The following is a 14,067-nucleotide window of genomic DNA, read 5'->3' as shown; positions in this document are numbered from 1 at the left end:
AGCCAACTGCAGAGCTGCTGATCTTCCATCTCTTAGCCCCATCTCCTCTTGCTCTTACCCTCCTTCCATTGATGTTGAACCCTCCTTCCTGCACTCCAGCAGCTTGCACTCTTTGACGTCTCCATGTTCTTTCAAAGCTACCAGATCAGGATCTAATTTGATAGGATCTTCTCTGCTTTCAGCTTTCTTGCTTGGTCGATGGTACAGACTTTTATTGTTGAGAACTTTCCACTTGCTCCACCCTAACCATATGGTTCTCTTATTGGTTCTCGAACAAGCCAAGTATATTGCACCTTGGGGTCCTTGTACTTGCTGGGACTCTGGTAGCTGTGCCCCCTCTGCTGTGTCCAGCATGGCTTGGACTCCCCATCATTTAGGGCAGGCACTCCACTGTCACCTCTTCTGTGGTCTTCTCCCACTGTTCTATCTGTAGGGCTCACTGCCTACCCACCTGATGACTCCCTCAGGGACTTGGTCTTATTCCCTGCTGTGTTACTGGTTTCTGGTTTGTTGTGCCTGGTACATAGTAGGCACCCAGTAAAAACTTAAGTGAAAACTGAATTAGCGTCAGTGAAAGTGTAAATTAAGCCAAGAAGCAAAACACTATGATGGAATAATAACTTCTATTCCACTAGGGATGAACACCTGTAGTTTATGTTAATAACAGTGTTTCACACTAACATGTTGCTTACTATGTGGCAGACATTGTGCTTGCTTTATCAAAATGAATTCTTACCATAGTCTCATCAAGTGGGTGGATACTCACCTTTTAGCCATTTTACTTGTGAGAGACCTCAAGATAGACAAATGGATGGGTGGAGGGTAGAAAGTGGAGTCTATGTGCTCAACTCATTCCTCTTTCCTCCTGTGTAAATACAAGAAATGGAAGCATCTTCCAGCAGGCATCTTCTTAGTTCATAAGTGGTTTGTGAGGGCAGCTGCACTCCTGGCTTTAGTTTTGAGAACTAAGATCTTATTCAAATGGAAGTGCCAGGACTCATCAGAATAATTGGATGTTAATTTCCATTCTCAGGTTTTTGAACATGGGGTGTGTGTGTGTGTGTGTGTGTGTGCGCTATCTGCTATAGGATCTGTTCATACTGACCAATAATCCTGAGCTAGAAGCTTGCTTACCTGAGTCCTCAGCTCTTCAAACACCTCTGTAAGCTAGTTTGCAGCACACAGTGTGATTGTAACTATGTCAGGCAGCATGACCTTACAGAGGTGTCATTCTTGCCACTGGGGAAAGGAAGGGCTGGTTTGATAAATGGCTGTCCTTGTGGGAAGAATAACAAAAAAGTTAGATCCTAAAAAATAAAAATAAAAAAAAATAAAAAAATAAAAGTTAGATCCTACCTCAAATAATACACAGAAACCCACTTGAGGTGGATCAGGTGAGAAAAAGTTTAATGGAAAATATAGTTGAATGTGTCTCTGGTCCTGGAGTAGGAAGATTTAGTCCCCCAAAATGTTCACTGTAAAAGGAAAGAATAGCAGGTTTGAGTTCATTAGAATTAAGAACTTCTGTATATCAAAAGGTGTATTTTTAAAAGTGGAAAAGCAAGTTGCAACTGAGATATTTGCAACATCTATAATGAACAGAAGATGGTGCTAAGAGTTCTTCTGATATGAAAATTGCAGACAACTCAGTAAGTGGGCCAGAGACAGGAAGGTATTGTCATAAAAGAGAAAACAAGTTTGACCAGTAATCATAGGCAGACACTGTCAGCCTCAGTAGCTATCAGGGAGATGGGAATCTAGACCATAAGATCCGTCTTCTACTCCCTGGTTCGCAAAAAGTAAATTGTCGGCAGTATTGGTAGCTGGAGAGGTGAGGGATCAGACGGGGTGTTGCCTACACTGCTGGTGGTGAGAAGGTAAATGGGTAAATCTATTTGGTGAACAGCTTGAAAATCGAGGCATTATACACTCTTCTACAATCCTGCAGTTCCACTTCAGATTTGTCCTTGAGAGACTCTTAGGTTTCTGTACCAGGCTAGAGATGCAAGAATATTATACACAAGTCAAAATGATTGAACTGTAGTGATGTGCAGCGGTGGGGGTGAATCTTAGCTACGTAAGCTCATGTGACAAAATGGAGTCTCCCAGGATGGTGGTGTGAATACACTAAGTACCACTGAACTGTGCACTCTATAATGTTAATTTTTTGTTATGTGAATTTTACCTCCATTAAAAAAAAAAAAAGTAGTCTCAGAAGATGATATAATGTCAAACTTTTATAAAGTGAAGAAAAAACCCTAAAAGGATGCTGGGAACATATTAGTTGGGTAAGACAGTATGGCTCGTATAGGTAAAGGACCAGAGGGAAATCATTCAGAGCCTCTGCAGGAGGAGCAGCCTGCCCCCCAGTCTCCATCAGGCCCCCAGGGGTGTGTGCGGAGCCCTCAGGTTCTGATGCAGGCTCGGAAAGCCAGGCCCTTAGGAGACACATGCCCCGCTGCCTGCCTGGCCAGCCACCATACCATCCTAATCGATACTGTGGCAGGCGGTGTCCTGCAGCTCCGAGAGGTTTCTATCAGATTTCAACTTTAAAGTGAAATCTTTCTAGTGAACCAAATTTTGGTAATTAAATTTCGCTTATCTGAGTCAACCTATGTGGAGTGTTGTGTTTGGCTTGCAGGTGGGTTAGTCAGATATAGACTGTCAGAGCTGTGAGGGAAATGGCCCAGTCCTTTCTGATGTTGAATCCAGGGCTTGGAGGGCCAGGCCTGAGAGATGGCTCTCAGCCTTTGAGAAAGGATTGTGGGGCTTTGCAAGTGAAGAACCTCCTCATTGTTACTAAGACGTGGTTCCCACCCCCCTGCTTCTTGCTGTTCTCTCACTGTCCTGCAGCAGCCCCTGGCTTTGCGAGGACACAGCTGTTTTCAGACCTCAGCAGGAGAAAAAGTCTTTCATAGAGAGGAAAGGTGTGCCATTTTTCAAAGATGGTAAATGAAAATGAATAATGATCGTTTCGGAAGCTTTCGATTATTTTTGATAGTTTCCTATGTTGCCTTGAACTGGCACTGCCTCTACATGTGCCTTCATTTAAAAGCAAGTCTTCCATTGTAATCCTGCATTCAACAAGAGATCTTTCAGGGGTGTAAAGCAGAAAGACAACAAATAGAGGAGCGCTCTCACATTTGGAGATGAAACCTTTAAAATGAGGATGGACTTTTAATTTGCTGGTCTGTTAATTAAACATTTACTGGATGCTTCTGCCTCAGACGTGAGGAGCGGGAAGATAGGTGAGTTTCCAACAGTTTCTGGCAAGGCTGTCTGGCTGTGGACTGACTCTGGCCAGGCTGGTTGAAGAGTAGCTCTACTGGGTGTTGTGACCATGGTTATGGAACAATCTAGTCTGTGCCCATGGAGATTTCTTTTTATTCTCTGTATGTGTCAAAAGTTGCAAGAATAGTACACAGAAGCCCTGTTTATCCTTCACCTAGCTTCCCTAAAATGTTCAAACTTTCATAAACATGGTACAGTAATTGAAACCAGGAACTTACATTGATACAGGATTGTTAACTGATGTACAGATGTTATACACATTTCCGCAGTCGTCCCGCTTAACATCCGTTCCTGCTCCAGGGTACCATGTGGCTCTTCACTGTGTCCTTAAGTCTTTGCTAATCTGAGACAGTTCCTCAGTCTGTTTATGTCCATCATAACCTTGACACTTTGGAAGAATACTGGCTGCTTGTTTTACCATGTCTTTCAATTTGGGTTGGTCTGGGTTTGTTTTCATGGTTATATTGAGGTTATGTGTTGTTGGCAAGAATACTACAGCCAAACTGTTGAACCCATCACAGTGCATCTTATTGGGAAGTCTGTAATGACGGTGTGACTCCGTTTTACAGATGTTTTTAACTTGGATCATTTGGTTTAAGGTGGTGGCCAGGTTTCTCCACTGTAGAGTTACTGTTTTCTCCTTTGTAATTAAGAAATACCTGCCTTGGGGGGGAGGGATATATTGAGACCTTGTAGATATTCCTGCTTCTCATCGTATTTTCACCTACTAATCTCTGTACCATTGATGATTCTTTCTTACAGCTATTACTGCTATAATTTTTGCCTAATGATGAATTTCTTTTTCCATTCTTTTGAGGATTTTTAAGTGGAGTCTGTTGTAAGAAGGAGCAGTCCATACTATGTTATTTGTAAGGCCCATCAAGAAACAATACCTGCGTTGTTTCTGGAAATTGTACTTTATTTCACTACACACAGATTGGCTACCTGATCCTTCTCCGTATCAGGGTTAACAGGTTCTTTGTCCAAACACTTCCTACTCCTTTCTGCTGTTAGTTGGTTAGCTTTTGGGTATCTTGGTGCTCGTTGTTGGTGAGACTGAAGGGGTTAGTGTCGGTGGCCTTAATAGGAAGTTACTACTTAGGAGAAGCACAAGAATTATTTTATTTGGAGTATGTTATATTTAGCTGCTATTCAGAAATCCATGGAATGGCATATAGCAGAATAGTGGAAATGTGTTTCAAGATGAGGCCAGGCTCTTAGAAGAGTAGCACAAGGGTAAGGAGGATGGTGACTTTCATGGAAGAGGGGGGAGTGGGGATGTCAGTACTCATGGGCCAGTAGGCTGTGGGTGTTGGCTGCTGTGGTTTAAGGACTGAGCCAGGGTGATGGAAGGTGATTAAATCAGGCGACCTTGGGCAGTTTAGCAGTGCTATTGGGGACATACACTAGATTGTACGGATTGAAGCAGGGACCAGAATCCTTCTCATGATTGAAAAGCTTGCCTGCTTGCACACAAGATCAGTTCCTCTTCCCCTGTTTCTGACCCATAGCATCTCTTAGTTTCATTCTTCTTTGCAGCATTCGTGCATGTGCTTGCAGAGGGATCCGTGTCTGCCTCTTTATCACCTGTAAGACCTGGGGCCACTTACCCAATTCCCTGAAACAATTTCCCCCGTCAGCGAAAACAGGGTGAGATATTACCCTCCTCATTACTTCTCAGCCAGGGCACTGCACTCGCCTCCGGCCCTCCTGCTTCTCCCACAGGCCCTGTTTTCAGTCCTACACACTGTCGCCTTCCTAGTCTAAGAAGTGTACATCTTGCGATGACACTGCCATGCTCACAGTGCTCCAAGCCCTGTAGTCGTGACGTGCAGGGGCCTCTGGGATTTGCCACCTCCCGATCTCTCTCTCTCCCTGCAGTCCTTCCACTCAGTGCTTGCGCTCAGTGGGCTTGAGCTGCATTTACCTTCTCACTTCTCCTTTAGCCTCAGGACCGTCATGCATTCTCTTCCACCAGTTTAGAACTCTTGTCCATGCACATGATGGCGTCATGACTCCTTTCCTCCCCTCAGATCTTCATTCAGATTCCACTGAATCAGAGTGTCCTTCACTGGGTACCCTGCACAAAATAATACTTCATCACTTATCATGCCCCATTACCTTGCTTCTTTGTCTTTATCGCATTTCCTGCCACCTCATAGATATTTGTGTATTTGCTGTCTGACTCTCACCACAAGTTGTATAGAAACTAACGAAGGCCAGCTCTTGGCCTGTTCTATTCACTGGTGTCTTCCCAGCCCCTGGAGCCCTGCCTAGGATGGAATTGGTGCTGGAAATTAGTATCTGTAGAGTAACTACTAATGTAGTAAGAAGCCGTGGAGCCCACAACAATTGTGTGCCAGTGAGTGTGCTTGGTGTTCTGCGCTCGCTCATTCATTGATTTCCACTAAGGACTTTGTGAAGACACCAAGGCAGAGGCGATGGCAGACTGTGGATGGCCATGGAGCCAGAGGCCACAGGAAGAAGCCTTCCTGCTTCTGTCAGGGCCATTGCTGACTACAAGGAGGCTGTAGTCACGTGCTTATCCCCATCTCTTCCAGGACCTGAGTAGTCATGAAGTGTCCGTTGAGGCCATTGTCAGCATCATCAGGGTGCTGGCTGGTCGCAGCAAGGATGTGCAGCCAGGCGCCCAGTGTTTGGTTTGAGGTCTGTTTCCTTATCGTTACGTGCGATAGTGTCCATAGCAAAAGCTTCCTGTGTCCTGTTTGATCCCAAATGTGCAGCCTTGGGACCAATTGCTGCTTCTTGCAGAGCACCATCTTCCTAGTCTGCTACATGTGAATCACTCCACTTCTGTTCTCTGGCTTAGGAGAAATAGTGCATGTAAAGTGCCTGGTAAGTCCTCAGTTCAGAATAAATGAACTCCAGCGTGCTTCTACAAATGACTGCCCCACAGAGATAATCTGTGATAAGTTATTGACCTCGTTCTGAAAGTGGAAGTAGAAGGGAACCTAATCATTTGGCAATTATGTGTTTTAATAAAGATGGACACTTAAAAATCTTCGTAGAACTTGTGTGTGTTTCTTGGATTTTTTCCACCTTTAGCTGAACCAAAAAGAATTGTATTTACTACTTTGTTTACATGTCTTCCTTGTGAGCCTATTACATTTTTGTAAACATCAGTTAGTAAAACTTCAGAAAAAAAATAGATCTTCCTATAACCTTTGGGTAGGCAAATATTTTATAAATAAGACACTAAAAGAATTTTCTAAAAAGGAAAAGAATAGAGCTGCATAATATTATGAACTCTTTTCCTGAAAAAATAACATTAAAAACATTTTTAAAATATATTTTTTTAAAGATACCATTAAGAAAGTGAAAGGCAAGCCTTGCGGTAGCAGAAGATAGGAGTCTAATGATGGCCTCACACCCTGACCATGTGAGGAATGCCTACAGGTCAACTGGGGCTTGGGGAGGGGAGATCAACAACCCTTTAGAAAAAACAGATATTTCACAAAAGATTTCCAGAATGGCCAGTCATGAGATGAGAGTGTTCCCAGTCTCATCATCCATCAGGAAGTGCCAATCCAGTCCTTTTGACACAGTGCGGTAAATATCAGTGACTAGAAAGAAAGAGAAATGCTGGGCAGAGGTGAGGGTGGAGAGGATCCAGAACACCCCATGGTGGGGGGACTTTGAACTGGTGTGGCTTCTTCGGCTCATTGATGAAGCATCTGCTAAAGCAGGTGTGTGTGTGTGTTGTGTTCTGTTCTAGTCTGAGCCTCTGTGCCCAACAGAAGTGTTCACCAAAAGACCTGCACAGGAGAAGAGAGATACAGAGAGAGAGCCTTCTGGTGAAAATATTTGTTTCGACTACTCTGGAAGCGTGGCTTCCTGAACAATTATTTTATGCTTAGAGGAAGAAGAATGTTTATAGCAGTATCTACATAACAACCAAAACCCAGGAATAACATTAATGGCCCCTAGTAGTGATGTTGTATATTATGCAGTGCAGCATCACCCTCTACGTGCAACCATCAGCTACCAGATAGGCTGAATCTCACAAGCATGTCCGTGACTGAACAAAAGCCAGGCATGAAAGAGTACATTCTGTGTGATTCCATGCACATCAGGTCAGCCGTCAGGCGAAGGGTGAGGAGGTGCTGCGCCTGCCCTGTGGTGGACAGTGAGTGCGAGGACTGGGTGCCTTCTGGGCTTCTTTCCTGCTCTGTCTCCCTGCTGGATCATTGAGCTCTAGACACTGAAACTTTGTGCTGAAAAGTTTGAAAATTTATGTTGAAAAACTGATTGTATTTTAGCTTATTTTTTCAGTGGTATTTCAGAATAATTGGTTATGCCATATTTACGATAATGCTGTAATTGTAGACTGTGAATTGAGAAAATTATTTATTTCTAATTGTTCTATTTTTGTGAATTATTTTTTAGATACGAATTGAGAATTCGTTATTTGCCAAAAGGATTTCTAAACCAGTTTACTGAAGACAAGCCAACTCTGAATTTCTTCTATCAACAGGTATAGGAGGGTGCCTTAATATACTTTTTTCTTTGTTTCTTTGAATCCTGCTTACTGCATGGTTTTATTTTAGAATTAGATTAAACCTAACATTTAGGAGAATGTAGATCTGTCACAGTATGGCAGTGAGAGACCTCTAACCAATGAGAAATTTTGAATTTTTGACACTGTGAATTTTTGTATGCTTGGGCAAATCTTAAAAGATACTTCTTTTATGGGGAGACAGAAATCCTAAGTGACACAACCATTGGTTTATCTTTAATTCAAGTATAATTGCTATGCCCGAATATCAATAGATTGGTCAGATAGCGAATTTATTGTCAGAGCCAACTAATACTTATATAATCTCAAGAGCACTATGCATAATAAAGCTAGAATTGACTTATTTTTTTACACTAACGTGCATTTTACCCCTTAAAATATTAGTTAGGCGGTAAACATGTGTCATAAATGAACCAATACAATTTTATGGCCATATCCACTTGGCTTGTTGAATTTATTTATTTATTTATTTATTTATTTATTTATTTATTAATTATTATTATTTTTTGGCTTGTTAATTTTCATGAAGAGTGCCAGAAAAACAGGTCTGATGAATAGCTGACATTTGCACGCATGTTCTGCGGCCAAATGCACTTGGTAATTCTTTGTTTTAATAAAAATATTTATTAAATGTCTGCTGTGGGTCAAGGATGCAGAGGAAATAAATGAGATAGTGTGCACCCCAAATTCCTGACCTGGGTGAGGATCTCCTGTAAACTGGTACTTTGCACTCGGTCCTTTGATGTTGGGAAGCACAGAGGATGTGGCCGTGCAGGAGGGTCTGCTAACCCTGTGGAGGTTCTCCTGGAAATTGTCATGTGAGGAGTCCCCAGCTTTGTAGATGAGAAAGAGTTGTACTTTAGGAAACATGGTTCACTTAAATCTGAGCTAAAAAGTTCTGAGAAGCCAAAGGAGAGGAGATAGGGCCCACATTAGGAAAAGGGAAGGTTGTAGGTTTTCTCCTGCGGAGTATGGGGAGCTATTTAGGGAATGCAGTTAGTGAACGTCATGATGAGAATATTTGTTGTTATATAAGACCACATTGATGTGATGGCAGCGTCCGTTATGGACTGATGGGTCTTAAGGCTGCACGCAAGTTAGGAGACTCTCCAGCCATTGAGTCAAGAAAGGTGGGGGATAAAGGTCTAATTGTGGTAGTAAGCACATTCAGTGGTGGATTTGATAGGACCGGAAGACTGATCCAAATGGAGAAGGAAAATAAAGAGGTGAATTGCTTCAGTCCAGGTGCCTACTGTCAAGGGAAGAGGTAGGCTAACTTCAGAAGGAAGGTGCTAAGAAGGTAGGTTGTTTTATTTCCCAATGTGAGAAAACTGGATATTCCTGCTTATAAGATCGAAGCTGTGTGAGCAGGAAGCGAAGGACACTGTTCCCAGATATTGGATCTATTTTCTTGACTAGGGGGTGGAAGTGCCATCAGAAATATGAGGTGTTAGGTATGGAGCCTGGCAGGAACTTGGGAAAGTTTAACCATGATTCAGAGGGAGTTTAGGTTTGGCAAAATGGAACGAGAAGTCATCTTTGGATTCCAGCTGAGATTGTTGGAGGCTCACTCATACTGCAGAAATGATTTCCGGTTAAGAAACTTCTCGTATGTGTTTCCCCAGCTCATCCTTAGTCATCTGATGGGCTTCGTGTTGAAGTGAAGGAGGGGACAGGAGAGTTTGGTTAACTGATATGTTTGCCTTGTGTTTCTCTCTCTTGTAGATGATCTTTATCACTCTTAGCATAATTTCTTTCAAAAAATCCGCCCTCCCCTCCCCCCCGAGGAACTGTATGCTACTTTAGTGACATGAATTTCTGGAATTCATACTACAAGCCTTATTAGCTTGCAGTCCCCTCCCTTTCATAACTCTTAGGCTGACCTCACTGTCGGCCGCGTTCTTATTGCTTCCACACAGCTGCCAGGTGTCCTAGTTTTTCCTTTTCTGGGACCTTGCTTCTGTCTGATTAAAAGCACTTCACATGCTTGTGTGGCTCTAGTTTTCTCTTACTCACAGGACATGTGTCACTGCGGCCTTTGTCACTCTGTTGAGTAGAGGCAGGGAATGGGCAGCCTGCCACACACTCACTGTGCGTGTAACAGCTCTGCAAGCTTCCCTGGGCTTCACTGTCTCATCTACTAAAATAGACAGGTGTGAATACCTATCCCAGCTACATGAGGTGGAACCATCTGGCATACAGGTGCCCAGTCATGAGACTTCAGTCTGTAGGCAGCACCAGCCTCCTGAGGATTCAGCACTTAGCATCTGCACATCCATGACACCAGTGTGAGCTGCATGTCCTGGAAGGGTACTTACCCTTCCCTTCCTGTGTGCCTCCACCCCACCCTCTGCTTTCTCCTGTTCCTGCACTTCTTCCTCAGCCTGACCCTTTTTCATCTTTTATAGTCATTCAGCCACATGGCACATTTTTAGAAAGTCTCGAAAATATTCTAAAACATCACTTAAAGTATCTTTATCCTAACAATCACTTTCATTTTGTGTATGATTTTATTATATTCTACCTCAAGTATTTTTATTTTAAAAGAAATACAAGTGCAGTCATGATACCGCCCCATGTCAATGGCTGATCCTGCCAGTGTCTCAGGCCCCAGGGACTAGAAACAGGAAGGTAAAGGTGTGTGCAAACTACAAGGAGGAGGGAGAGAAGGAGGAGAGGACTGTTCTTGTCACAACCAATGAGTTGGCAGCTATGCTCAGAGCCATGAGTGTGTTCATATCCTTCAGGTTGGTATGTGGCACTGTTGGCAGTTTGGTACGAACAAAATGGTTGAATATTGGCAATTTAATATTCAAACTAGTAATTCTACTTCCAGGGATTTACATCCAGAGGTCTGTACATACAGGATGCTCATAGAAATAGTGCAATAACAAGAGGAATTGGAAGCATTGTGTCAGTAATCTCAGTAAAATGTTGGTTAAATAAATTCTGCTGAGTATAAGATGTGTGCAGCTGTCCTGACGAGAGAAGTACGTCTCTGCTCCTAATGTGGAGGCATTGTGTTAAATGCTGGTGTTTAAAACGGGGCATGTATAAAACATATATAATGTAATTTTCACTTATGTGAAAGAATGCTTCTATTTTTTTCACCCTGACCTACCAAAGTTTGAAAATAGTATGATTTTTGCATTGCTGCTTTGACAAGTGCCTATATATTTATTTAACTTCTTGGGGTGACTGTAAAGTACAGAATCCTGTTGCACGTATGGAAATTCCAGAACTATGATAGGTGATCGTGTGCTCTGCTTTGCGAGCATTACCCAGCTTGGGAACAGGCTTAATTCCATCGTTAAGAAATCAGTTAGGAATTCAGAACTTTCTCCTATTTAAACGCATGCACATGTGCGCGCGCGCGCGCACACACACACACACACACAACCCTTCAGTAGCTTTTTATAGCCAAGATCTGTTTAACTGAGAACGGAACTGAGATATTTTGTAAGAACTTGAGTGCGGAAATTTTCACTGACTTCAGGGATAAGTTATTTAATAGAGGTTTCAGAGTTAAATGACACCCATTCTATACTTTTTATAAGCTTTACTACTTGATGAAAATGTGTACGATACATATATGCATATGTATATTTTTACTGAATTCTAAGCCATTTTTATGGGACTCAGAATTGGATGACCTTGATTCTTTTAAATTGTTAGTTTGGTAACGCCCGATACATGTATGCTTTTGTGAGCTGTAATGTTAGTACAGGGGTGAGTGCCCATGATCCTATGGCCCAAATGAAGAGAGCACGCCCAATATCTCGCAGTCCCTTGTCCTTGTCACATCCCCCTGTCCTTTCACTCCATGCAGATGGCTGTGGTCCTGTGTGGCCAACATCCCCCCTGCTTATTTCCTTTGCAAGTTGTCACATTTTACAGTGTGTGTGTGTTTGGTTCTAGCCTAGGGTAGAAGCTGACCCAAGATCTCCTCTGAGTCCTCTGCATTCCCTCATCAGCCTGACTAGGGTTTGGTATTGTTTTGTTTATCACCCACCTCATCGAAGCATTCTAGAAGATTAGAAAAGAAAAATGTGTTATTCATCATTTTTCGTTCTTTTCAGTGAGCAGATTGGTTGGGACATTTGACTGACTGTTGGTAGAAATGGAAGTTATCATAAAGTGATTTAAACATGTTTCCCATTTGGTTAATTTCTAGAATAATTTTGAATTTTTTTTTATTTTTATTTATTTATGATAAGCACACAGTGAGAGAGAGAGAGAGAGGCAGACACATAGGCAGAGGGAGAAGCAGGCTCCATGCACCGGGAGCCCGATGTGGGATTCGATCCCGGGTCTCCAGGATCGCGCCCTGGGCCAAAGACAGGCGCCAAACCGCTGCGCCACCCAGGGATCCCAGTTTCTAGAATAATTTTGAATTGTGGTTAGAGACCGTGGTTCATTTGATCCTAGTTGTTCAGGCTTGGTTTAGACTTGTTGCAGCACCTCACACCTACTGAGCTTTTTGATTGAGGAGAAGGTGTCTTCTGTGATTGTTGAGCACAGGGATGATGAACACCCACAAATTCAGGGTTGCCTGCGGTGTTGTTCAGGCCTCCTGTGTGGCTAGTATTCTTTTTCCTGCTTTGGGTACAAGTCAGACCTTTTCCTCTCAGAACTTTGATGTGTATTATTGCTGTTGAGAAGTTGGCTGCCATTCTGTCTTTGAAGGGATCCTTTCTCTCTGGGCGCTTTAAGGCCTTTTGTTCATCTTTAGTGTTGAGCAGTTATGTTACAAACTAGGTGTGAATTTCTACTCATTTTTTCCTGCTCGATCTGTGATGTGCACCCTGTACCTGTGTGCTTATCTCTTTTCATCAGTTCTGGAATTGTCTTTTGATAGTGACTCAGACAGACCTTGCTTTTTCTCCCTTCTTCGTGACTTGGCCTAAGGTCTCCGTGTGGGTCTGCGTCACAGCTTCTCAGGCTGCTCTAAGTGTGCATCCACTTCTTTCTCCTGTCTCGGCTTCTTGTTCCCTGGGATCTGTGATCCACGTAAATATGTCACATCACTGCCAGCTCTCCTTAGCTGCAACCACTTTGATGTGTAATGCATTTGCTGGGTTTTTATTTAGTGTTTTTTTAAGTTTTGTGCCCCTTTCCCATTTATGAAAATCTGCCAGGGCATCACTTATGGCTCTTATTGTTTTCTCATTTTTCTGCCTTTTATTTCTCTACCATTTTGTATAGAGGTAATGTCTCTTCTGAATCTGAATTATGACATCCGAAATTCTTGGTTTTGACATCTGTTGGTGCTGGCTTACACTGACTTTTAGTGATTTGTTTCCTTGTTTGTTTGTTAGGAACTGTTACTTTGTTGAATTTCACATGTGGGCATCTTTAAGGTCTAGCTGGGGGACTAATAGACACTTTTGAGTGTTACCTATTGTGATCTCTATTTTAGAAGAAAACATATTTTTATTATTTTGGCTCTTTTATCAGGATAGAAATAAAAGAATTATGTTTAGATTTTCTCTGTCACCACTCTGATCCCATGAAACAGAGAGCACTTAAAATAAACTACCTTAATTTTATTATTTTGAAATTTCATCTATGCCCAGTATTCATTTTGTCCATCGTTTTGAATGGTGTCATGCAGAAAACAACATGTCATGGATGTATTATTGAGTGTCGGGTTACTGGTTGGAGATTATCTTGTGGAGGCACAGTTTCATTTAAAGATGTCCTAAATGTGACCAAAGTGAGGTGTTGCAAATGATTCACTAAGTGTTTTTGACCCTATTTTAGAATATTCTGAAAGATATTAATCAGCACACTCTAAAAATAAACTTGAATCTTGTTAAAAACCTTATTCATTGTAGAGCAGAGGTTATAAAACTAAATTTTGATGCTAAAGCTAATGGCTCATTAGAAAGCAAGGGAAGTATGTGCTACCTGGAAATCAAACTTTTCCCTTGCCATGTAACATTTTATTCTTCTTTTTTTTTTTTTTTAAGATTTCATTTATTTATTCATGAGACACACACACACACACACACACACACAGAGGCAGAGACACAGGCAGAGGAAGAAGCAGGCTCCATGCAGGGATCCCGACATGGAACTCGATCCTGGGTCTCCAGGATCATACTGTGGGCCGAAGGCAGCGCTAAACCACTGGGCCACCGGGGCTGCCCCATTTTGCTCCTCTTTATCTCTCTGAAATCTCCTTTGTATTTGATTGGCAACCTTTTGCAAATAATGGTGGCCATTAGTTTGAAGAG

General features: G+C 42.4%; 1 protein-coding gene across 15 annotated transcripts in view; it reads left to right on the top strand.

Annotated features, from left to right (window-relative positions):
* The window catches only part of PTK2 (protein tyrosine kinase 2), a 266,181-nt gene that overhangs the window by 103,369 nt on the left and 148,745 nt on the right, over positions 1-14,067 (top strand). For all 15 annotated transcript variants that reach the window (XM_038555624.1, XM_038555623.1, XM_038555622.1 and 12 more), the window contains one exon: positions 7,699-7,786. In XM_038555624.1, coding sequence (XP_038411552.1) covers positions 7,699-7,786 — 88 coding nt within the window. The remainder of the gene's footprint in view (positions 1-7,698; positions 7,787-14,067) is intronic.

The sequence above is a fragment of the Canis lupus genome, chromosome 13 (assembly GCF_011100685.1).
Source record: "Canis lupus familiaris isolate Mischka breed German Shepherd chromosome 13, alternate assembly UU_Cfam_GSD_1.0, whole genome shotgun sequence".
Taxonomy (NCBI): domain Eukaryota; kingdom Metazoa; phylum Chordata; class Mammalia; order Carnivora; family Canidae; genus Canis; species Canis lupus.
The sequence above is the reverse complement of the archived record's forward strand: the minus strand, read 5'-3'. Positions and strand labels throughout refer to the sequence as shown.